The 25,041-nt window shown below is 47.0% G+C and overlaps 1 protein-coding gene and 1 long non-coding RNA gene across 2 annotated transcripts; one reads left to right on the forward strand and one right to left on the reverse strand.

The window, feature by feature from the left end:
* The first annotated feature begins 1,672 nt into the window (after positions 1-1,672).
* Positions 1,673-12,786, forward strand: LOC120619313 (transport and Golgi organization protein 1 homolog). Its single transcript, XM_039883637.1, has 5 exons — positions 1,673-1,839; positions 4,561-4,694; positions 7,469-7,555; positions 9,922-12,373; positions 12,782-12,786. Exons 1-5 carry the CDS (start codon positions 1,707-1,709, stop codon positions 12,784-12,786), a joined length of 2,811 nt encoding a protein of 936 aa, XP_039739571.1. The 5' UTR covers positions 1,673-1,706.
* A 1,064-nt stretch (positions 12,787-13,850) lies between these two features.
* On the reverse strand, positions 13,851-25,019 carry LOC120619212 (uncharacterized). The gene is made up of 3 exons (XR_005657410.1): positions 24,496-25,019; positions 21,460-21,736; positions 13,851-15,330 (listed from the first exon to the last, which is right to left on the reverse strand). It is a non-coding gene; the product is annotated as an uncharacterized LOC120619212 (long non-coding RNA).
* Between the last annotated feature and the right edge of the window lie 22 nt (positions 25,020-25,041).

Below are 25,041 nucleotides of genomic sequence, written 5' to 3' on the forward strand. Positions count from 1 at the left end.
TGGTTTTTAACGTACTAAGTTAGAGGTGCCTGTTAGACACACCTAAGACTCTAAAACAAACACAAAGAAAAGAAATGAACTCCGGAGGGCACTACTGCTTGGATGCTGTGCTCGGTGGCCTTGACCACGGTACGTTCCCAGACAGCATGGGGACTGTGCCGGACCAGTGGGACATCTCAGAGTACCACAGACATCTCAGAGCACCACAGACAAACGACTGCGAGCATCTCTGGGAACAGCCCATCGTGTCCTTTATTCAACACTGTGGATTGCACGGAGAGGCCACATTCCTTATTCTCGTTTTTAAAGAAGCAGGCAGTTCCCAGTTAGTTCGGGAGGCCAACGGATGGGTTTGACTGGTGTTCCGGGCTGATGAATAACCTCAGCAGAGACTGCAGTGAGAAGCCCCTGGTCACAGACAATGCAGAGTGCTCCAACTGGGGCCACAGCGTGGCAGCCACTGGTTCGTGAGCTGACTCGTGGGCTTGCGTCCCCACCCCCCTTAAGTGCACATGTAGATAATTCAGTTACACTGTGCTTTAAACAAGATTTTGCTGCCCCTAATCAGAAAGGAAGTATAGAAATTGCATGTTCCCTGACAGGCTTTAGAGTTATGATTACAAGGGAGGGTACTAAGTGGGATTGAATCTGAGCTCCATCACCACTAGAGTTTGAATGCCTCAATTTACTCATCTGAAATATGAAGATAGGTAGTAACAGGATCCACCGTTGAGAGGTACTATTGTTGTGAAGATTAAATGAACTGATAAATCTAAGGCCTCAGAATGACACCTGGTCCTAAAGAAAGCATTCAGTAAATGTTTGCTGCCGTGAATAAGCCGTCTCCTACTCTGACATTTTTTCAAGAGCCGTTCTTATGCCAGTTCGTTTCCACTAAATTGTGGACTTTCTTAGACAAAGGCCAGATAGCTTGTCTTTGTCCTACATCTGTCTGCCCACCACTCTAGTACTTTGTCCAATGCCTGAAATGAAATGGTAGCATAAAATGGAAACTCAACACATCGGCGTCGAATTAAATTACTTATTCCACTATGGATAAAGACCGAGAATCTGAAGATCTCAGCGCGGGGACCCATTGCCCACCTCCGCCCCCCAGGGCTCAATAAAAGAACAAGCCGGCGCCGGCTCTCATTTACATCGCCAACGCACCTTTCCACTCACACTCCCGCTTCCTAACTCAAGGGGATCATGGGATGGGGCCCCAAGAACCCCGGGGAGTCTGAAGGAGAGGGAGCCTCGAACCAGGCCCTAACAGCGGCAAACCGTGGGTGGCATTTGGCAGTTCGGCAAAGGAGGTACCGAATCAAGAATGGGGGTGCGGATTGGCTGGTTTGGGCCAGGCCGGACCCCAGACGCCGCGAAGAGGTGCCAGAAGGACCTGTTGGTGGGATGTTGCGAGGTTAGGGGATCCGAGGTCGCAGAGAGGGGAGCGCGAGGGATGGGATCGCGCGGCGGGTCGACCGCGGAGGGACAGGGACAAAGGCAGACGATTGGGCGGCGGGGACCACAGAGAGTTTCGGTTGCCAAGGCAGCGGGGAGAGGAGCGGAGCCGCGGTCCTCGTCCTCCGGGACCCCCGCATCCCCGGCCAGCCCGCGCTGACGTGTCAGCCGGGGACGACTCCGCCCCCCGCACCGCCCCCCGCACCGCCTCCGGCGCGTCACCGGCTCCCCGCGGCGACCACAACATGGCTGCGGCGCCCGGGCTGCTCTTCTGGCTGCTGCTGCTCGGGCCGCCCTGGCGGGTGCCGGGCCACCCGGAGCCGGACGCGAACCGGCGCTTCTCCGAGCACAAACTGTGCGCGGACGACGAATGCAGCAGTGAGTGGCCGAGGGGTCGCGGGCCGGGCGGGCAGCGGGGCGCCTGGGCGGGGGCCGTGGCGAGCCCCGGTCCCCCCCCCAGCCCGTGCCCTGCGGCTCTGCGGGCGCCCGGCCAGCCCGCCCCGGCGTCGTATTCTCCCTTTGCTGACCGAGTTGGGGGGGCTGAGGGTTGGAGGCGGCCCCCGTTTCCCCGGGGGCAGCAACGAGCGTGCGCTCCCCCGGCCCGCCCGGCGCAGAGCAGAGATGGGGTGCGCGCCGCGCGGCCAGGGCTCCCCACGCTGCCTCCGAGCGCTTTCCTGTCCCCGCCGCGGGGACCTCGGTGGCTGCAGCCCGGGGTAGATGCGCTCGGGGCCCGGCGGGCAGTCTCCCTGCCTCCGGCTGATGGTGGAGCTGGGGAGAAGCGCCCGGCGTTGCCTCTTGGCCCTTCTACCTCACTCGGACGTGGGGCGCAACCGCCTTTGAACAGACGTTGTAGTTCAGGTTTGGGGTGAGCCCGGATCCAGGCTTGCGGCGCCTTCCCAGCTCTCCGCCCCGGCTCCTCCTCAGTCCTGTCATTTCTGTGCTTGGAAGTCTCCTTGCAGGCAGCCGGGCAGGGGGGGCACCAGCAAGGCCGAAATCTGTGGTTCTGGAAAGAGGCCGAGGATCTGCATCGGCCACCTGGGACCCGCAGCCTCCTCTTCTTTGCGCAGGAAGCAGAATCGTTCCCCGGTATCGGACTAGGGGTGGGGGGTGCGCAGAGCGGAGATCTCCAGACTCAGATGAAGAGTATTATTAAAGTAACAATAATAAATACTCCAAGGGTTTTAGAAACCCAGCTACCTTTAGCCTTAGTCACTTGTGTTGTTGGAATCTCTTCCTATGTGTTCGCCCAACCAGGATCACACAGCCGCCAGGCTGGTCTCAAATAACCTTGTAACTTACAACCGCTTCGGAATCGGTCGTTCATCAACCGTAATGGATACGTATAGAAAGATGTTCATTCTGGAAAGGCCGTGGGCCTACAGTTTGGCCATTTACATTCTAACTGGTGTCATTTAGAAACAAATTTCATAATTTGGAAGAGCCTGTATTACTGCAACACCATTAAAGAAAAGAAGGCAGTCTTTGATTTGTGTCCAGCCATTCCTGGAGGCAAACCTAGGGCCAGCGTAAATAAACACTACCAAAGCAGGTCAACTTCCACGATTTCTTCCTTTATTTGTTTCGGAGCAAACCCAGGTTATTAGCAAGCAGGCCTGGCTATGGCGGAATGCTTGTTATTCTTTGCTTTCAAGGACTGCCCTGCCTGAGTTCCTCAAAACCAGGTGCCTGGAGAATCATGTCGTTTGGGGACACGGTGTTGGAGGGCCCGTTAGTTGTCACATAATTTGAGAAATGGCACAAGTCCAAACAGATGTAACCAAACACAGCAGGCAGCAGCCGGAGCAGGGTCTGGGACTGTGTTGTGTGGCGTGTCTCTCTTAGCCATTCCACGGTATGCATGATGCTCTCATTTCTTGTCATAAATCTTGAATAATCTCTTCTAAGGAGGAACAAGAGAAACGTTGCTATTTCCAATCTGATAGTCCTCAGTCTCAAATCGTCCATCACCTTCAACTCAGCCTCTCACCTAGTTATATCTGAATTAGGATGCCTACATGTATTAAAATAATCAGATTTCATCTTCAAGATCCAAATAACGCCCTTCAAATGTATTTGTTTGTCCCTCAAATATGTATTTAAAGATACGTTTTAATGTATCTGTTGCTGATGGGCTTTTAGGAAGTGTTATTGCCATTTCATCTTTTTCTCTATTTAATTGCATTTATTGTCCATTTCACCTTACATCACAAACTGTGTATCTGGCCAATAGAAAGAAAAACGCTGCTTCTACCAGTTTCTAGGGCGAGTGTGATCTAAGTCCTGCACTGTAAGACTGAAAGTAACTACTGAACGGTCCTCACGGCTTTGCTTGTCCCTGCCCCATGTGATATCCTCTTTCAGTTTTGTTTGTACGAATAAGTAGAAATGAGTAAATAAGGGCATTTTGACTTTGTTTTGAAACCTTCTTAATGCCGGGTACAGTCAACATATTTACTTTCAGAAAACTCCACCTTCTAATGTGATCTGATCCATAACAGGGTGTGACATCTTTTCCCGTTAATTTATTTAGATATTGTAAGGAGAAAGCAACTTGGCCGCAGATAAAATTGATGGTGTACGTCTGCATGGCAGCAGTTAAAGCCACCTCAAGACTGTGCGTTTTAGTGGTTCGTTCAAGTTAATTGACCCCTTAGGGGTTCCTGGTGCTTTCCCCAATTCCCAATGACCTCGGCACGTAGCCATGCTTACGCTAGTCAGCATCTGCGCTTCCATCTACCCGAGTGCCAAAATGAAGCTTTTTTATGATTACGAAACAGCAGAGATCGAGGACTAGACAGTGAGAGAGGGAACCAAGAGTTTCACTTGAGACCAGGCACGTGCGGCAGCGCACACCTCGCTTTTTCTCAGCATTGCTCGTAGAGAAAATCTCTGCTGCCTGCTCTCAGGGGGTCCTGATCTATAAAGCACTAAAGTCTTTCGATGCTTTGAGCACAGGAACTGAAAGTGACTGGTGCGGGAGAGTATTGGGTAAAGGTGACTGCTGCTTACAGGGGGTTCTTACATTTCCTAATAGACCAATGCGGACTGTGAAAGCCGAATCCTGACATCTGGTCCTCTCTTTCGTCTCTTCCCACGCAGTGTTGATGTACCGGGGTGAGGCTTTAGAAGATTTCACAGGCCCGGACTGTCGTTTTGTGAATTTTAAGAAGGGCGACCACGTGTATGTGTACTACAAACTGGCAGGGGGAGCGCCTGAAGTTTGGGCTGGAACTGTAAGTAACGGTTTGACATACTTCTTTTCCGACTTTTTATTGGCTTCTTTAGCGCAGTCGATTTAAATAATTGTTTTCTTGGGGACTTTGATGGTGTTAACCTGTCGCCTCTGCTGGACCGAAGAAGGTGGCTCTAGGCCCCCGGCAGGCATCCGTCAGGCCTGGCGCAGAGGAGGGCTCAACAGCAGTTTCTGAGGCAGAACTGACCGCTTCCCGCTGTTGGTCCTCAGCCTCATGTTCTGGGTCTGATCGGCCATGGACGTTCTATCCGTAGTAAAGGTCAAAATGCTGAAACCTGCAAAGTTTTAAGTTCACTGCTTCAAAAAGGAAGGATTCGCGAGCAGCAGACTCCCTCCTGGAAACCGCAAGATGCCATTCCGGGCATTCTCGCTTCAAGTTGATTTTGTGTGCATCCCTTTTTTTCTGAATTATGAATTTCTGTGAAAAACTGGCAGCCTTGGGAACACGTGTGCCATTCTTAGTCTGTTAGAAAAGCAAAATGTCTTTTTCACTCTGCTTTCCTGTTTATTCTTTTGTTTGCAACTTCTGGGTCTTTTCCTGCTCTTCAGACACTTGCTCCCGATGGTTCCGCAGCAGCTGTCCCAGGAACCCGGTTCTCTGGGTGACTGGGTGACAGCAGACGGGAGGGCAGCAACAGCTTCGTGCCTTGATATTTTGAATGAGTGACCTGATTGAGAGGCTCATGAGTTACTGTCCTTTCCTCTTTAAAGAGTGTGATGTGTAGACTGTTTACTGAAAGTAGTAAGAGTCCTCCATTGCCTTAAGACTGTCCAAATTTAGAGAAACACCCAGTCCCGACGGAAAACTTGCATTAAACACCAAACAACAGAAAATAAGGCTTAAGAAAGCTCCACAGGGAAGAACAGGGGAGGAATCCTGAAAGGCAGAATCCCAGCTGAGTCTCTCGGTATAAAGAATCGTCTCTCCTGCCTCTTTCAAGTCTACCACATGAGATTTCTTAATAATCTTTACTCCTGGGAGTTCTTTTCCACGTCCCTAGCTGCGTTTCTCATCTAGTGGTTAAGTTTGAGCATCAGGATAGGTGAACTCGCAATTGTGTACGTCCTCACTCTGGTTCATGACCCGAGGCACATCGAGAAAGCCTGCCGTCTCTCTGGGGCCCAGCCCTCACCCTGCCCTCTTTGGGACACATGCCCTTGGCACCCAGCCAGAAGGGACCTCTGCTGTCTGATAACTGTTTAGGTGGCACTGTTTGCCCTGCTCGCGTAGAACTGTTTTTCACTGAGTTGTGTTGCAGGTACTGTGTATACTGATTTAGCTCCTGTAAAGTTAAAAGCTCAGGCACGGAAGGGCCCTGGGTAACCCATCTTCCTTTTGAATATTTCAGGGCAGTGGCACTTTATTACATTTGTCCTGATAGCAGCTTGTGAAGAATCCCTTCTCTGGAAACAATATTCGAATCAAATTAGCAGTTCCTTGGCAGAGATGCCGTATAGCAGCTAAATTAGATGTAAGGATTACTTCCGGTCATGAGGGCCGTGATTCCTAAGAAACGGGACACCACCCAGTGTAAAAACGCGGAGTTGTATGTAACCTGTGGTCTCAAGTGACAGAGATTACGCACAGATATTTCCTTTCGCTACAGATCTCTTGATTTCTTTTCCTTTTCCAGATTCTCTTTTAATAACATTTTCCTGAGAAGGAAAAAAAGTCTATTTTCCCTCAGTCTCCCCTCTCAATTGGTGAACCTTATACTTTAGGAAATTAAAAATTCTCTCTCCTTATTCTTCGAAATGATTCTTGTTTCCATCGCTTTGTTTTCATCCTGCAGTCTTTTTTGGTTTCTTAGAGTTTCAGACTTTATCGACCAATGTGGCAGTTTTTAATTGCCCTGTTTTATCTAATCTCCAAGGCCCCTGTCACTAAGACTGGCTTTCAGCAAGCTGCCTCATATAACAAAAGCACTCGTAATGAGGATATTTTAGGAGTTAGTGATAAGAGCCTTTTTTTCTTTCTGTGCATTTGATCTGCATATCGGTCAAATGACTGGGAAGAGATCCACGGTGTCCTTTCGGGCTGTAGCTAGTAAAAGATGGTGCATGTTTCTCAAGCAGACACACTTATACCTTAGCCATCAGTGCTGTACATTAATGGGATGATCCACAGAGATTTGCTTTGCATAAAGCTAAAGCTTGATATGTAGATTAGTGTGAATTTTATTTTCTCCTCAAATACTCAAAAATCTCGTTTTTGAAAAAGCTAGTACAGCCCATAATATCAATAACTACTTGCCTTTTGTTATGCTGGTCATACATTTCAGAAATCTTGTATTTTTTACTTATGAATTTTCGTGGCTGGTGTTTATCACTTGGCTTTTATGAGCAGTGCTGTGAACCATGCAGCAGGTGATGCCTGCCAGAGGTTATTTGGAATTGTGTTTCTAACAGCTTTGATTTGCATAGTTTTAACCACGTAACAGACAACAATCTTCACTTGTGCAGATCTTTTATCGACTTCCAAAACCTATCTTTATGTGCCCTATGTTTAGAATTAAGCCGAACATTGAAAGGAAACTTGAGTGGTTTTAGAAAAGCTGGCTTTACAATATTATGTACTTGATCGTTACTGGAATAATAGTCTCTGTAATCATAATAGTGACTGTATCTCCTGTGATTTTATTGACCTGTTTATGCATATGTATATTTCCTTCTACTACTAAGAAGTCTCTCATTTACATTTCTTGTTCAGAACTTTGGTTGATATTTGTTTCTTTTACCCATTCTTTTATGTAGGTCGGGCGTAATTTTGGATATTTTCCGAAGGATTTTATTCGAGTAGCCCATGAATATATTGAAGAAGAGCTGAAAGTCCCAGCAGACGTAAGTTGCAAGTTTTTTTTTTGTTTTTTGGGTTTATTTTGGGTTCTCAATTATAATTTGGCTTATAAACTCATCAGTTATTAACTCCAGTAAATCCTCACTTAGCATCGTCGATAGGTTCTTCAACTTTAAACGAAACAATGTATAATGAAGCCAGCTTTATCACAGGCTAATTAGTATAAGCAACAGTTAGGTTCCTATGCATCTCATCAACGTTAAAACAAAACAACGTCGAACGAGACGTTATTCAAGGACATGCTGTAGTTTTGAAAGTCTTTGTGTTTTGGTCAAAAGAAGTCCATTTGACCATAAATGTATCAGATTTAAAGTCAGATACCTTTAAAAATAGAAAAGAGGGAAAAGTTTGAAGAGAATTTATAGGAGACTGTATCATAATCTGAGAGTTGTCTAATACATTAAAGCAGCACGCTCTTTATAAGGCCGTATACTCTTATATAAGGCCGTATACTCCTAGACGGAGCTTTTCTTTGCTGCTTATATGAGAATAAAATTAAGAATTCAGTGTCTTTGCATTTAGTTATTAAATTTACGAGGAAAAAAATTCTTTTTACAAGCAAAAGGAGAAAGTGTCTCAATTTGAAAACTCAATGAACAGCTGCTAGACAGTATAATTATATAGAAATCAGGCTAAATTGGTCAAACCCTAACTTATGTACTAGGCCAGAAATGCAAACTCATGAGACTTTTCTTATGATTAAATCTTTAGTGATTTAAGGGATTATAGTTACAGACGTGGAGAAGGGACCGTGAGGGTTTCAGATCCATAAGGTACTGACTGCACACTCTTTAAGGCATTCTGCTAGGGCGCACTGACGTAAAACAGCTGTCAACACCAGGGTTTTGTGTTCTGGGATCCTCATTCAGCTAATTGTTTTCTGGAATTTTAAGATTTATAATAACTGAAGCCCACCTTCATTAGGACATCTCTGAGCAGCTCTGGGAGCGGCTGCAGAGCGTGCTGCTGCTGGCCCAGGCAGTTCTTAGACGAGGCTGGCAGAGCGGGAGAATGTTCACATTTCTCGATAACCTCAAGGGTCATAAAACCCACCCGTTCGCCTGTCCGGCCTCACTGTAATGAAGAGGCTTCTGGGATTTCAGCGTGGGACAGCAGTTCACGGGTGGCGGGGACTGTGCTCGCTGGGGACTCTGCCCCCTCACTGCACCTCCCAGGGCACGCTTCCCTCAGTGGTAAGCAAGTGGCTTAGAAACGCGTGTGCTAACACGAGGGGCACACGCACCCTCCCCGGAGGGACGGGCAAGCTGAGTTAGGAGCAGAAAATGGTCTTCGTTGGACTTTTAGTTTTTCTCTCTGTCTGTGGCCCCTTTGATGTCAACTTGGTTTTTGATGGAGGAAAGGAAGAATATAGACCCCCCCGGACAGTCCCGAAAGCGGGTCGTAACGACACCAAGAACCCGGATTTAGAGTCGAGCACGTCCCTTGCTGAGCTGTGTTTTCAGGTTATCCTTGTAACGATTAAGTGGGGAGCCCCTTGACACCAGCCTTTGTTCCTTCCCGTGCACCTCTTAAGCTGATTTATGTTTCCCAGTCCAAGGGAAATATGAGCCAAAATTCTGTGTCGACGAAGAGCCTGACAGCGAGGTGATTCTGCCTGCTTCTGGCCGGGTGAGCAGAGAAGCACAGCCTGGAGGCCAGGGTGACAGGGAAGCGAGATGGTCTTCTGGCTTCTCCCGGACAAATCGTTATGTGGTGAATTCCCCCAAACATCAGGCATAGATGTTAGAAGTTTGGGGACCCAACCAGTGACATCCCACTTTCCCCCACTTGAGCTCAGGACACACTGAGAAACACAGGAGTCAGGCGGATGCAGACCAAAATGTCATCATGACTTACGAACAAAGCTTTTTGGCAAACATGGCTCAAGTGTGCAGAAATAATGGGCTTTCGAACCTGGCAGTCTATAAAAACTCAACGAACCAGCCACGGTAGAGCCAGGTAGTGGGGGGCCTCCTCCCCAGGCAGACTGTCTCCAGAGAACTGACTACATGGAGGAGAGAGGGTGTGTCTTCCCTCCAGCTGGTCCCAACCAGAAAATGGGTGGCGCTAGCCACGGGGATCGTTCCTTGCCTGGGGAAGAGACAAGGAAGGGAAGCCAGGAGCATTACTCAGGTAGGAGCCCTTCCTCGGGGAGGCAGGAAGCCGAGGAAAAGGAGGCTCCAGCCTCCTGTCCCCCGACTACACAAGGACAGTCATTGCCCACTGTTGGCGCAAAAGTCCCTCCAGAGCCAAACATGGATTTGAGGCTCTCTCTGTCGTTAGCATGGGTAAGAGTCTGCTCTTGTGACATGTAGCGAGTAACACGCCCATGTTTTTCCTTTCCTTACAGGAGACAGATTTTGTTTGTTTTGATGGGGGAAAAGATGATTTTGATAATTATAATATAGAAGAACTTTTAGGATTTTTGAAATTGCCCGAGTCTGCAACGGGAGACTCTGGGAAAGCTATAGAAAAAACTTCTCAGCATGTGGAAAACCCGGAAGTATCTGAGGAAAGTGACCTTGACCCAGCAGAAGCCAATACGGAGGAGAGTGAAAGCGAACTCTCCGAAAACACTGAGGAACTCGAGGAAAGACACGCGTCTCCGAAGAACCCCCCTCACGTAAACCGTCAGACGGATGACCCTCAGGGAGAATCTTCATTCGACCGTTTTGAAGAAATGCTACAAGAGAAACTGAAAGTGCCGGAAAGTCAGAACAACAAAACCAGCAACAGTTCTCAGGTCGCAAATGAACAAGAGCAGATTGACGCTTATAAGCTTTTGAAAAAAGAAATGACTTTGGATTTGAAAACCAAATTTGGCTCAACTGCAGATGCACTTGTATCTGATGATGAGACGACCAGCCTTGTTACTTCATTAGAAGATGATTTTGATGAGGATTTAGATGACGAGTATTACATAGTTGGGAAGGAAGAAGAGGATCAAGAAAGCTTTGATGAGCTGCCGTTACTCACCTTTACGGATGAAGATCTGGAAACGCCATTGGAATCTGGAGCTGAGAAACATTCACCAGATAAAGAGCAGAATTCAAGCGAAGAGGATAATAAGGCTGAGGTAACTCAGCCCCCTGGCATCAGACACGATGCTACTGTCACAGAAAGTGAACAAATAAGTATGGATTTAGAGAATTCTAGTTCAGAGGCAGAGGGAAGCGATGATGCATTCCTCCCAGACGGCGAATGCGGGGAGCCACAGTTAGCGGCAGATTATGTTGAGTCTGAAAAGGCAGAGGATGGTCTTTTGATTGTACACGGCCTTGAAACAAACGAGGACAAAGACCCAGAACTGGACGCAGAACTTGGCAGTAAAGGAAAGGGGAGGACCGGTGAGGGGTCCCAGACGGACCTGCCGCGGAGTAAGAAAGGGCCAGAGGATGAAAAGCAAGAAGGCGGGACACCGCGCGGTTCTGCTCAGAGCCGTGACCTTGACTCGTTGCCGGCTCCTGGGAAGGATAGAGCAGCACTGACATCGACCTTCGGTAACAAAGAAGGTGACCTAAAAGGAACAGTCGTTTCTGTCTCAAAAGAAACGCTCCATGAAGAGAAGCCCGGGGAGCAGCTTTTGGAAGGTGGCTCAGACAGTGGGTCGGAACGCAAAGCTGCAGGGGACCCAATGAAGGGAGAGAGGCTTAGGCAGGAAAGCTTGGGCGTCACGGCACCGGCACCCTCGGGAGACGATCGGCATAACGCATCGTCCCAGGACCCGGTGGAGGAGGAAGCAGATGTCTCAGTAAACGGCCCCGAACCGCAGGTGCTTTCAGAGGAGCGTCAAAATGAGGACCCGAGAACGCACAACCAGCCGAGGTCGTCCTCTCCCGGTGAGGTGGCCGGGTCGAGAGCGCTGGGGGCGCAGGGCGCCGCTCTCGGAGGGAGTCCGGCCGGGCACCAGGCGAGGGACGTGGCGGCGGCCGAGGACAGGCGAGCGAGCGAGAGCAGCGGGCTGTCCGCGCAGCGGGGCGCGGAGGCCCCGGGCGCCCCCGCCCCAATCCCACAGGCGGAAGGCGACGACGGCGACGACGGCGACGACGACGACGACGACGACGGCGGCGGCGGCGGCCGCGGCCCTGCGGGGCTGCTGGAGGACGAGAACGCCGCGAGCGCACGGCGGGCTGGCGCGGAGGGGCGGCCGCGCGGGCCGGGAGGGGGCGCCGCGCACGGCGACGTGGAGGCGGGGGCGGGAGGAGACCCCGGCCCCGGCCCCGGCCCGCGTGCGGACCCCGCGGCCCCGCGCCCCGCCGACGGCGAGGAGCGCCGGACGCTGGAGCTCGGGGGCGCGCTGCGGGGCGCGCAGTCCGGGGACCGTGCGCGCCGCGGCCCCGAGGGACGCCCGGCCCCGGCCCCGGCCCGGGCCCCGGCCCCCTCCGGCCTCGCACAGCGGCCGGGGGACGCGGGGGCCGACCTGCCGATCATCCGCAGCTTCGCGAAGGAGGAGCAGGCTCTGCGGCGGCTGCAGCGGCTCCTGGACGTGCGGGCGCTGGAGGCCATGCTGCAGGAGATGGCGCGCCGCCTGCGGGCGGCGCCGCGCGACAGCGCGCCCCGGGGCGCGGACACGGCGCGCGACACGGCGTTCCGCGCCGCCGAGTCGCAGATCCTGCGGGCGGCGCAGGCGATGCTCGCCGCGCGCGTGGACGGGCGCGGCGGCCTGGGGACGGAGGACAGTAGCGCTGAAGCGGCCGCGGTGCTGGACGACGTGCAGGACCTGATCTATTTTGTCGGCTACACCCACGCCGCCGGGGAGGACACTGTGCCGCTGGCCGCGGCGCAGCCACCCGAGGCCGAAGGTGAGGCACCTGCGCGGGGCGGGAGAGGCGCGTGGGCGGCCGGGGTGTACCCTGCGTGGTCAGCTAAGCCCGGGTTACAGCGCGGCTCGCGGCCGGACGCAGCGCGGGACGTCCGCGGGTCCCCTCCTGCCTCGCTTCAGGCCTGCATGAAGGTTTCTTACCCCGGCTTCCCCTCAGGACAGTTGAGAATGGTCGCATTTTCAAAAGGAAACTGTAAACAAGTGTGCTTGTGTCCCAGCGCCGGCACAGAGAAGCGCAGCACACAGAGGCGGCTTGCTGGGTGCCTTTCGGACGTTTTCAAAGTACCTCTAAGAGGCAAAAAGGAGAACACCTGTTTCTGTCCCTAAGTGGCACAGGGCATAGCCCAATGTGACCCACGATGAAGATGAATTTTTTGAAACCTCGTAGGATAAGGATATAAACAAAAAAGCAATGTACACAGCCACCCTGGGAACAGAACATAAGTTTCATGTAAAATTATGAAAGGGCTCTTTTTGAACACAGCTTCTTAATTATAAAATAACTGCTATCGGACCCAGGATGGACTGGTATAACTTTTAAACCGATGGCTTGCCTGAGATGCTTCATTCCCCCGCAACGGTCATCTTTTGTGGGTGTCAAGTTCTTCCCTGCCTCTTTGGAGCTGTCACCTAGGTCAGTTAAATTCTGCTGAGCACTAGGGACTTTGCATTTAGACTCCTCAAGCATTGGTCCAGGATGCGGAGCCTTCTCACAGGGCACCTGACACACAGAAGCCATTCAGTCAGCAGTCACTGAATTGACCCTGAGCCAGTATCGCAACGTAAGCTGGTTCCCGGTGCCATGCTGTCGTCTCTGTTCCTGTGCTTTTCACCCCATGTGGCGGAGGACCAGGTAGACAGAGAGGCGGGATAAATGTCTCTCTCCAGAGTGCCAGTTTCTCCTGACAGTTCAGGGAGGCAGACATCTTTGCATTTCATCAAAGCAAATCTATTTTGGATTAGAATGTAAAACTCAAATAAATTTTCAGGGTAAATTCCGAGGTTTCAAAAAATTCATCTTCGTTGTAGGACACACTGGGCTATGCCCCGTGCCTCTTAGGGACAAAAAGTGTCTTTTTGACACTTAGAGGTGCTTTGAAAACGTTCGAAAGGCACCCAGCAAGCCGCCTCTGTGTGCTGCGCTTCCCTGTGCTGTTGCTGGGAGACAAGCACACTTGTCTGTAAAACAGCACGTTACTTCTCTGTAGAAGGGACGTTTCGTATTTTTGCTCTTGACTGGGATTCTCTTGCACGTTTTTCCGGGTGGGCATATGTCAGTTCGCCAAGGGCAGTTAGGTTATTGAGGTCGCTACCATAAATATTTATAAAATATTTTGGAATAAGGTAGTTTTTTGTTTTTTTTTTGGAAATTTTATTATGTAGATTAGCCATCTCTAAGTGAGATAAAAGCAGTGGAAACTCTTAGTTCCCTGCTTCCTGGGCTGCCAGCACTGGAGGGCAGTGGCGAGGTGCCTGGGGCTGTGTGACGGTGGGGGGCAGGGTGCTTAGCAGATAGCTGAATGGGCAGTGTCAGCGAGCTTTGCCAGCCCAGTGCATTCTTCCCTGTAGAGGTACAACCACCGCTGGAAGAAAATTTCCCCCTAGAGAACACAGATGATCTTCAGATGCAGAATCCTGAAGGGTTCGGCCCCTTGGATCAACCCACGACTGGTGACATGAATGTCTCAGATGCGTCAGAGAAGCCAAATACTGAGGAAGCTGTAGACCCAGGTACGTTTGCTAGTTTCCCTTTGTGATAGAGGCACATCGTAAAGACGACCTGGGAGATGGGTTAACGGTAGGAAGTGGAGAGGAGAGTAACACAGGTATGGACGAGCTTCAAAAATAAGAAATCCCAGAACTGACCGAGGAAGGCGGGAGCTAAGCCAGATGGAGACCAATAAAAGGAAACAGGCCAGAGACAGCAACTGAGTGACAAACCCATGATAGGCCGGCATTAGCTTATACTAATAATTTTAATCGAAAATATTATCTTTAAAAAGCCTTACGATCTAAGACAGTAGTTTTCAACCAGACCAGCAGCATCAGAAACTCTGGGGTGGAAACCAGCAATCCGTGTTTAACAAGCCCTCCAGGAAATTCCGATCTTTTCAAAGTTCAAGTTTGAGAACCACTGCTCTGTAACTCACAGATTCTGTGTCCCTGCCCCACATAGAGTACCGTGCGACTCAGGACGAGGGTATTTATTCCTAGGTATCTTATACTACACGATTACAGGAAACAGCACAGAACTTGGGGATAGTCCTGTGCAGACTGACACTGTGAACAGTAACTTAATCACGGAGCACAGTGACCACCCAGTGGGAGAGCGACTCATTCCATCTGCATCGAGAAAGTTGTCTCAAAAAAAAAAAAATTAAGAGAACCCCGTATCTAGGCACAGTTATTAATATTTCACAGGAACTCAATAAATATTCAAATGAAGAGAAACAATTCTTACTCTAAAGCATGGCATAAAGTACTGGTTTTCCCCCTCGGTTTTAGGGATCGTTACAACTGACAGCTCTCCTGTGGATGCCGCTGATGGCAAAAAGCAACGAGTGACAAATGCCGACGAGCCAGCCAGCGTCACGCCTTTGGAAAATGCAATTCTCTTAATATATTCATCCATGTACTATTTAACTAAGACGGTAAGTTTGATATTTTTTTCAGATCGTATGTTGATGATTACAGTTTTTGAGCATGAGGTGAAGAACTTAGAATGTCTTTATGAAATTACTCCCGACCCTCTGAAGATAGCCTTTGAAGCAAGCCACGGGTGCATGACCTCGATGGTTCTTAGTTCAGGTTAGCACCTAAAGTAGATTGGCTGCTCGCCGGACGCGGGCGTGTGCACACCTACGAAACGCGGTTCTTCCCCTCAAGGGCCTTTAGTCCCAGCAAGGAGATGGAGACGTTCACTTGAAACGTCGTGTCCTAGGGGCAGAAAGAGAAGTATTTACCTGCCATAGAACAACATGCTGGGTAAGTGGACTCGTGGTGGGTGGGTGCTCGGAGCACTTCGGAAGTGAGCTGATGCCACGCGTTTGAGCAGAGAGGAAGGACCGACGGGAGACTCGTGTGTCATTTGTGGAGGAGAGGGCTGCGGGGAGGGCGGGGGGGCGGCGTCGGTCGCGTGCGCTCAGACAGGAGAAACAGCACGTTCAGAGAAGGAGGCCTGAAGAGAAGGTTACCTGATGTCGCTGGAGTGTTCCAGGGAGGTGGGCAAAATCAAAGGAAGCTGTCACAGCACGTGTGAGGTTGTCTGGGGTAGGGACCCTCCGAAGGTTTTAAGCAGGAAGAAGGTATGGTCAGATTTGTTTCTTAGAAAGAGTCACTTATGGCAGAGTATTTATTCAGACTTATCATTCTAAAGAGAGTCTTGATCCAAAGGAGCGCTTCAGTCGGTCTGGAAGCTGTCTAAGGATTTTGAGACTTAGCTCCCCCTTGTGGTATTTGTTGAAATTGGATGTTTTTCTTGGTAAATTATGGGAATGAGTGAGCGAGCTTTCAAAAGTTGGAGGCTCAGTTGCCCTTGGCGCTAGAGAGAAAAGTATCCGACCCAACAAAAATATTTTTGTCCAGGTTCTGCGTAGCAATGCACATGTGTAGCAAACAGGGTTATTTTTTGTTCCGTAAAGTGCATGGGTTTTGAGCCAGGATAATCTGGTTTTCAAATCCCAGATACGTCATTTCGAAGTTTGAGCAAATTACTAAACTTTGAACCTCAGCTTCCTCATCTCTAAAATGCAGGTAATACCTACACTATTGGTGTAAGAAGAATTACATGATTAGTTGATAACGTGAAGTGGCTAGCGCAGTGCCTGGCATTTGGTAGGCGCTCATCCCCTGCCCACTTCTCATTTGGAAGGTCAGCAGGTGAAGGTGCGAACGACCTGCGCAGTTATAGAGTCGGGCATCAGCAGCTCCCGGTGTGAGCACCCTGCCTTTCGAGGCTCCACAGTGCTCTCCCAGCCAGCTCAACTCATAGCGACTCCAAATTTGCCTCCACGTGACGTCTGCTAATTCCTCTCCTACGTAGTAATCCTTTAAATAGTTGAAGTTATGCTTTAACGTGTTTAAGTGTTACCTCACAGGAAATTTCAAACGTACAAAAGCAGAAGAGTAAAATGAATCCACGGGCCCATCAGCCAGCTTAACAGTGATTCCTTAGTATCGCCCAATGCTTGGCATGTTCAAAATCCCGTGCCCTTTTAAAAATTGTTCTCATTCCCATCAGGATTTGTTGAGATCCAGATGTTACAAGTTGACATATGTTTTAAATCAGCTTTCATGAGGTATAAATTACATCCAGTAAAATGTACCCATTTCAGGAGCACAGCTCAGTGAGTTTTGACAGACATATACAGTAGTTCCCCCTTATCTACAGTTTTGCTTTCTGGTTTCAGTTACCTGTGATCAGTTGTAGTTCAAATATTAAACGTAAAGTTCCAGAAACAATTCCAAAGTGTTAAACCCACAGTGCTCCAAGCGGCCGGCCGGCCCTCCGGGACGTGACCCGCCCCTCTGCCCAGCATGTCCTCACACACGCGCCACACCGTGAACAGTTCATCCCAGGCCACGCCCTGGACTTTCATTTTCTTGGCTTTGTCTTTTGAAGAGTAAATTTTTAGTTTTGATGAACTCCATTTAATTCACTTTTACGGTTAGTGCTTTTTATTTCCTACCTAAGGACTCTTACTCAGTTCCAACGATGCAAATGTCTGCTCATGTTCCTTCTCGAAGTTTTATACTTACACCTTTCATGTTCAGGTCCGCGTTCCATTTTGAGTTAATTTCTGTGAACAGCGTCGTTTTACTTTTTCCTTGTGTGGATATCCAGTTGTTCCCATAGCACTTTTTCCCCAAGTTACTCTGACACTTTTGAGTTGATATCAAGTGACTGCAGATGTGTGTCTCTTTCTGGACTCTGTTCTGTTTCATTCATTTAATCCCACACGTTTGTTTGTTTTAATTAGAGAGTAGCTTTTTTAGAAAGCTTTGCAATTGGGAAGTTCTTTTGCAAAATTGTTTTGAATATTTAAGTTTCTTTGCATTTCCATATGGATTTTAGAATCAACTTATCAATTTCTACAAAAAATCTTGTGGAGATTTTGACTGTGATTATGTCGAATCTGCAGAGGGGTTGGGAAGAATCGATATCAACAAATATTGAGGCTTCTAAGCCAAGAACTAAGTTCATCTCTACATTCATTTAGATCTTTAATTTCTCTCAACAGTGTTTTGTAGTTTTCAGTGTACAAGTTTCATGCATATTTGGTTTACGTATACCAGTTTATTTCATGGATTTTGATCTTGTCGCAAACGGTATCCTTTTTACATTTCATTTACAATTGATTTTTGCCGATATATAGAAATACAATTGATTTTTGTATTTGACTTTATCTTGCTACCTTATTAAATTTACTTATTAGTTCTACAGGGTTTTTTTGTAGATTTCATAGGATTCTCTGTGTAGAAGATGATCATGTCATCCGTGAATAAACACATTTTTTATAAAAGTTTAAAGCATAATCACATCTTATAAAATTCACCCTTTCTGTATACAGGTCTATGAATTTTCATATTTCTTCAAATTTTTTGTGTTCTTCTCTTGCCTCTCATTCTGGGACTCCAATTATACATACGTTAGACCACTTTATAGAACCAGAGTTCCATAGGTCACTGAGGCTGTTCTTTTTTGTGGTTTTTCAGCCTTTTATGTCTTTGGTTCAGTTTAGATAGTTCCTGTTGTCTTCAAGTTCACTGAGCTTTGCTTTTGTAGATCCAACCTGCTGTTAAGCCTATCAAGTGAATTTTTCATTTCTGGTATTTTATTTTTTAGCTCTACAAGTTCTACTTAGTCCTATTTTATACCTTCCATTTCTCTCCTCAGTATGGTCATGGTTTTATTTTTTAAAAAGTTCTTAAGTATACTTTGAAGTAGTTCTTTAAAAGCCCTTGTGAGCTAATTAATTGCCATCTGTTGTAATTTTGGGGGTTTTATAGGTTGATTTATCTCCTAGTTATGGGACACATTTTCCATTTTCCTGCTTTTTGGCATGTCTCTTTATTTATTTGGTGCTAGAGACTGTGAAAAGTGTGTTGTTGAGTGCCTGGAGTTTAGTGGCTTCATTTAAAAAGTGTCGACGTTTGTTTTGGTAGTCTATTAAGTTACTTGTCGATCAGCTTGATCCTTTCCAGTCTTGTTTTTAAGATTCGTCAGAGAGGTGTGTACGGTAGTCTGCAGAGCTAGTGCAGCCCTGCTACTAAGGTGTGAGTCTTCTGGCATCTACTGAACACCAGCATTTGGTAGATGAGTTCACTCCGACCAGCCGAAACACAGATGCCCCCCTGTCCTGTTCACTCCGGGAATTGTTCAGCTTCCGGCTTCTTGGTAGTTGTTCTTTTTGTCTGTAGTTGTTTTTTGGCCCATCCTCGAGGAATACCTTACCTGGTGCTACTGAAGGAAACTCCTTGCAGACCGCTGACACTGTTCTGTGTCGCCCCCATCTTTCTGGCACTTCTTCCTGCCTGTTCCGGGCACCTCCGCCTCCCCGAACTCCGATTACCACCTCTTGCTCGGGTTCTCCCGGCAGGAAGCTGAGTGATCACGTGGCTCACCCCACTTGTTTCTCCTGTCTCGGGGTCACGGTTGTGTGCTGCCTGTTCTCTATCTCAAAACAGTTTTCTCATATATTTTGTTGTTTTCTAGTTACTTTCGGTAGGATGGCAGATATACCAGTTACTCTGTCAATAGATTTGTTTTTGTTTGTTGTTGCAATGTATTCACTGAAGAAACAGGTTTATTTGGCTTCTAGGGGATATTCTGGTCTGCATTTTGCTAATTACATCCCCCTGGTATAATTGAACATGTTCCTCTGGTTCTTCATATTTCCTGGGAATTGGTAGTCAGATTCAAGTTTAATTTTGTTTGGCAAGAATATGTAATAGGATATGCTGTTACTTCCATCAAGAAGCATCTGATGTTTAGATGCCCCTCTTCTTTTGATGTTACTTGTCATTGGTGATATTGACCAGATCTGTTAGTATAGGCTGCAATACGGTGATAGCCTGATTGTGTTGTTCCTGCTTCATTTAAAGACTGGTCTTCTTCTTTAAAGAAAAACTTATAATCAAGTATCTTTTACACTAAGATTTGGTTTGTATAGTTAAGGCAATACAAATCTTTGAATCTATTTAGTTTAGTTTTTAAAATAATGAGTTATTTTCTTGGCATTATCTAAAGATGCCTGAAAGGTTTCTGTGTGTGTGTGTGTGTGTGTGTGTGTGTGTGTGTGTGTGTCTTCTCTTTTCTAAGAATCATTATGTTGTCATGAGTTTTTAAATATTTTCTGTTTCTACCCACTGTAGTTATTATTCTTATTGATGCTCAATTTCTCCCATTTTTGACTTGTGGGATCCTCATCAGCTTGGCTCTTGGGCCCTTTGACACCACCTAGTGGTTGATACCTTCCTTGCTTTTTTAGTGTGACAAGATGTTCCAAGCTCTTGTACACCCAGCCTAGATCTGGAAGGAGCTATTTCTCTAAGGAGCCCTGGTTCCTTTTAATGGGCAATCGTATTTAGAGAATATATTCTTGGTACTAAGATTACTTTTCAGTTGGCCATCATCTCTAAGCCTTTTCAGAAAACAAAGCTAGGGGATTTTTTTTTTAAATATTCATCATGATGCGTTATAGATACTCACAATAAAAATTCAGAGAGCTAGAGGGTTTTTAGTTAACCTTATTTATCTTACATTTGTATTTTTTTCCTCCAAAGTTGGAAATCCCAGTTTTCAATGACATCGATATAATTATTTTATAATATAGTCACACAAGTGTTAAAAATACCAATATCAACACTACCATCGTCATGTTACTGAAGACAATTTAAAGGTGTTTTATAGTTCTTTCTGTCTTTATACTGTGTCGCACTAGGTGTGCTTAAAATCTGTCCTTTTCGTTGTCCTGCCACCAACGCGATACACGATTGGGTTCACTGTTTCATTTTTGCTTTCAATTTTTTAGGGATTCTTCTTAAAGATTTTGTTTGTTTTATAATTAACATATTTACAAGACCCAAAGTCAATCTGTAAAACAAGTCCTATCCAGAGAAGTCCAGCTCTTACCCCAGTTCCATCTCACCTGTTGTTACCCTACTCTACAGGTAATTTGTAAAATTTCATTATCTCATCATTTAAAAAGAAGCCGATGACATCTACGCACAGCCCAGATATATTTATAGGTACCGGCTTTACCCTCCTAGCTGAACCTACTAAGTAGAAAAAAACAAAGTAGATGAAACAACAGTGGAAGACACTGGACATCAGGTTACAAAGGACAGTAATTCCTGGAAATTAGAGACCAGCTGCCGTGAGGCCTGTTATCATCCCAGCCTACTGCACTGGCAGAGCTCCCGGGAAGACCCTGAGATGAGGAGGCGGAGCTGAGCACCCAGGGACAGGAAGGCAGCCAGAGTCCCCAGGGCAGAAACCACCAGGCGAGAGCAACGCACAGGGAGAACCCTGGAGATGTGTGAAAGGTCTCCTTGGATTATTCAGCACAGTGTGGATCAGCACACGAGTGTGACGAAACTACTCAAGGGCAGAGAAACCATCTAAGTGAGTGAAGGCAACAGTTCCTGACGCAGGGTCAATTCCTGGGGAACTGGGCAGATCCCTCATTGGGTAGAGCACTCAGAGGGTCTTGCCAGAGACCAAACGCTGCTCGTGTCTCGCCTAATGAATCTTAAAAAGCAAGAGCCAAAAAAACGACTTCCCAGTAATTTACCTACATCCCAGAACGGAGCTCAAGAATGTTCACTGTATTCGTCAAGGGCCTCTAGAGAAACAGAACCGGTAGGACAGGTGCAGGCAAACCTCCGAGACATGTGGGTTCCGTTCCAGACCATCGCATGAAGCGAGTATCACAATAAAGTGATGCACACGAATTTTTTATGTTATGTTTACACTGTACTGTAACCTATTAAGTGCAACAGCATTTGTCTAAAAGTAAAACGGTGTACATACTTAATTATAAAATATTACTAGAAAACGCTAACCGTCATCTCAATTACTTGCCGGTAGAGTGTCTCGCCTTGATGTAAGTGCAGCATCTGTGAAGCGCAGTGAAGCGAGCACGGTAAACTGAGGTGTGCCTGTGCGGAGGAACAGGTTTCCTGCGAGGAGTCGACATACGTACACGTGCGGGCTGAGAAGTCCCATGTCTGCTGTCTGTGTGCCAGAGACCCGGAGAGCCGGGGGTGTTATTCAGCCAGAGGCAAAAGGCCTGAGAACCAGGGGAGCCAATGTCGTAGAGTCTAGTCTTGGTCTGAAGGCCTGAGAAGCAGAAATACCAAAGGTAGAAGAAGTTTAATGTCCCGGCTCAAGCAGTCAGGCAGGGGCGAGGTGAGTTCCTCCTTTCGTATTTTGTTCTGTTCAGGCCCTCAGTGGCTTGGACGATGCCCACCCACACTGGGGAGGGCACTCTACTTTACTGAGTCCATCGATTCAAATGTTAATCTCACCTGGAAACACCCAGACACAACCAAAAATGAGGTTTAATTTGGGCACCCCATGACCAGTCAGTTTGACACATAAAATTAACCATCACATTCGTTCATAATGTATGGTATCCAATCAGAAATTAGCAGGCGTGCAAAGAGGCAAGAAAATATGGCCCATGATAGGTAGAAAAATCAACCAATCAAAACCAATCAAGAACTACCAGAGATGTTAGAATTAAGCAAGGGTAGTAAAACAGTTAATATTACTATATTTCGGATGTTAAGAAGTAGAGACATGAAAAATATCTTTTTAAAAGACTCAAATCAGACTTCTAGGTATGAAAACTACAGTGCCAGAGATGATAAACATACTGGATTAATGCTAGTTGGATTAATGCTAGTCTGGACATTGTAGATGAAAATATTAGTGAACTGGAAGACATAGCAAGTTGAAAACATTTTGAAGACATCCGAAGACAAGTTGAAGACATTTTGGATAGAAACTATCCAAAATGAAACACAAAGAAAAAGACTCAAGAAAAATGAACAGATGTCAGTGAGCCGTGGGACACTTTCAAGCCGCCTAATAAACGTGTACCTAGAATCTTTCGAGGAGAGGATAGAAGGGATGTTTGGAAAAATATTTAAAAACTAATGGCTTGAGATTTTTCCAAAATTTATGAAAACTACAGACCCACAGAATCAAGAAATTCAATGAAACCCAAGCATAGGAAACATAAAGAAAACGACACCGAGGCGTATCATAATCACTTGTGCAAAGTAAGTGATACAAAGCGAAAGCGGCCCAGAAAAAAAGACATTTCACAGAGAGAGGAACTAAGGCAAGGCATGTTATTATTCTGCGTACTGCAGAATAACACCCTTTAATATGCTTGAAGAAAACACTGTCGACCCACAGTATCATACCCAGCAGATTATTTTTCAAAAACAAAGATTAAATGAAGATTTTTTGCCCGACATATAAAGGATGAACGAATTCACCAGCACACCTGCACCTTGGAAGTGTTAAAGGAAGACCTTTAGGCCTGAATGACGGATGTAGTGGAGATGCACAAAGGAATGAAGAGTAGCAGAAATGATAACCCTCTGGGTCAACATACAAAGCCATTATCTTGTTATTTAAATATCTTTAAAAGTTAACTATGTGTTTAAAGGAAAAATATTCTAAATGTAGTACGGGGTTCAGAAAAAAATGTATGATGACAACAGTATATAAAGGTCAGGAGAGGGAAAAATGGCAATAACTCTTGTAAAGTTCTTATTATATACATTAAGTAGTTTAGGGTCACTCGAAGGTAGTCTGTGATAAGTTAAAGATGTATACTATTAATCCTAAAGGGACCAATAACATAACAAAATAGTTAAAGCTAATAAGCCAAAGAGCCAACAAAGGAGATAAATTAGAATCATTAAGAAGACTCATTTGATCCCAAAGAAGACAGAATATGAGGAAGAACATTCTGGAGACCATAACCTAGCAGTATACAGAATTATTCTTTTTTTTTTTTTTTCTGTTTTTATAGTATACTTCAGTGTATTCGACAACTCTTCTTTTGGTCAGTTTGTTATCGTAGTGTTGTAATAACAGTTGTGTGCGTGTATCTTTTCAACATTTCTTGTTGCCTCTCCTTTACCTTTGAGATAGGTCTTTAGAAGTGGGAATGTCACCGGGTGACTACGCAGGTCATCTGGGGAGACGCTGTCGCACACTATTCGTCGGGGTTGTATTATTTCATGTCATGGTCAGCAACGTGCGAGAGAACGTGTTCCTCTGCGTTCTCTCACCGACAGAGTATGTGGTCAAATGTTTGGATCTTGCCAATATGAGAGAGAAGTAGTATCCAGGTGTAGGTTTAATTTGTATTTCTTTTATTATGGGTGAGGCAGAGCATGTTTCCTTATGTTTTGTCAGCTATTCCTATTTTCCCGAAGACTACTCATTTTTTTCAGCCCATTTTCCTGTAGGTTCGCTGGCCATTTAGGTTTATATTTTAGGAATATTAACGCTTTGCCTATATATGTTACAGATATCCTTCATCAGTTTGTTTTGTCAGACAGCTTATTTTTGCATTGTTGGGGTGCAGGGGCTGTACGTGTTTTTTTTATTTTTAAGTAATCACGTTTACAAATCTTTTCCCTTGGATTCTGAGACACTTAGGTCTTTGCCCACTCAATACATGGAGAAATTCCCCCATATTTTTTCTAGTACTTGTTTGTTTTCGTTTTTACATTCAGGTTTCTGGTCCATTTAGAATTTATCCTTATGAACAATGACTAAAAGATCATTTTATCATTTTCCATATGGTTAGTTAAGTACGCCAACACCACTTATTAAAAAGTCTTTTTCCCCAGCTGACTTTCATTTTATCCCGAATTTCCAGTGCCATGGGGGCTATTTCCGGATTTTCTATTCCCTTCCATGATCTGTCTGTATTCAGGGAACAGTACCACGCTCTTAATTACAGAGCCCGCCTTCACCTTCCCCCCCATTCCTTATTTTTCAGGATTTCCCTGCTTGTTCTTGCTTTATTGTTCTTCTGAATTTCCTTCACATTCAACTCAAAGACATACCTTTGAACAGCTGCCCAAATTGTTTTTTCTCCACGTTCATGTCCTCAGTTTCTTCAACTTTTAGAACGTGATTTCCGGACTGTTCATAATCCTTGTCCCTTTCCACGAGTCGCGTACCCATCAAATGTGGGGCCCAGGACTGAACCCGATGGCATCGGCGTGATAATGACATTCCTTGGAATGGGGCTTTTTAAGGGGGCGTCCGTAAGAATGTGAGCCGGCATGAGCACCCGGAGGTCAGGACGGGAGAGTGAGCAGGGCACCGAGATCTGGCACGGGAGAAGGGGGGAGGCGGCCCCGGGTGGGAACGGCCCCCCGACTGCGCCCGGGAGTTCAGGACCGGAGCCCGAGGCTCTGCGCAGTGACCACGGATCCAGCTCCGGGCGGGTGTGATCCGCCACCTGTCCCCGTCCCCGCCCACGCGGACGCTCGTCCAGGTAGCTCGGGGTTTCCTCACCACGGCGCTTTCTCGCCCAGGTCCAGGTCGGATGAGCGTCGCGCCTTCCCGCCCCTCACCCCCCGACGTGGTTTCTTCCGCTCAGGTCT

Source organism: Pteropus medius, unplaced genomic scaffold, assembly GCF_902729225.1.
Source record: "Pteropus medius unplaced genomic scaffold, Ma_sr-lr_union100, whole genome shotgun sequence".
NCBI classification, from domain to species: Eukaryota; Metazoa; Chordata; class Mammalia; order Chiroptera; family Pteropodidae; genus Pteropus; species Pteropus medius.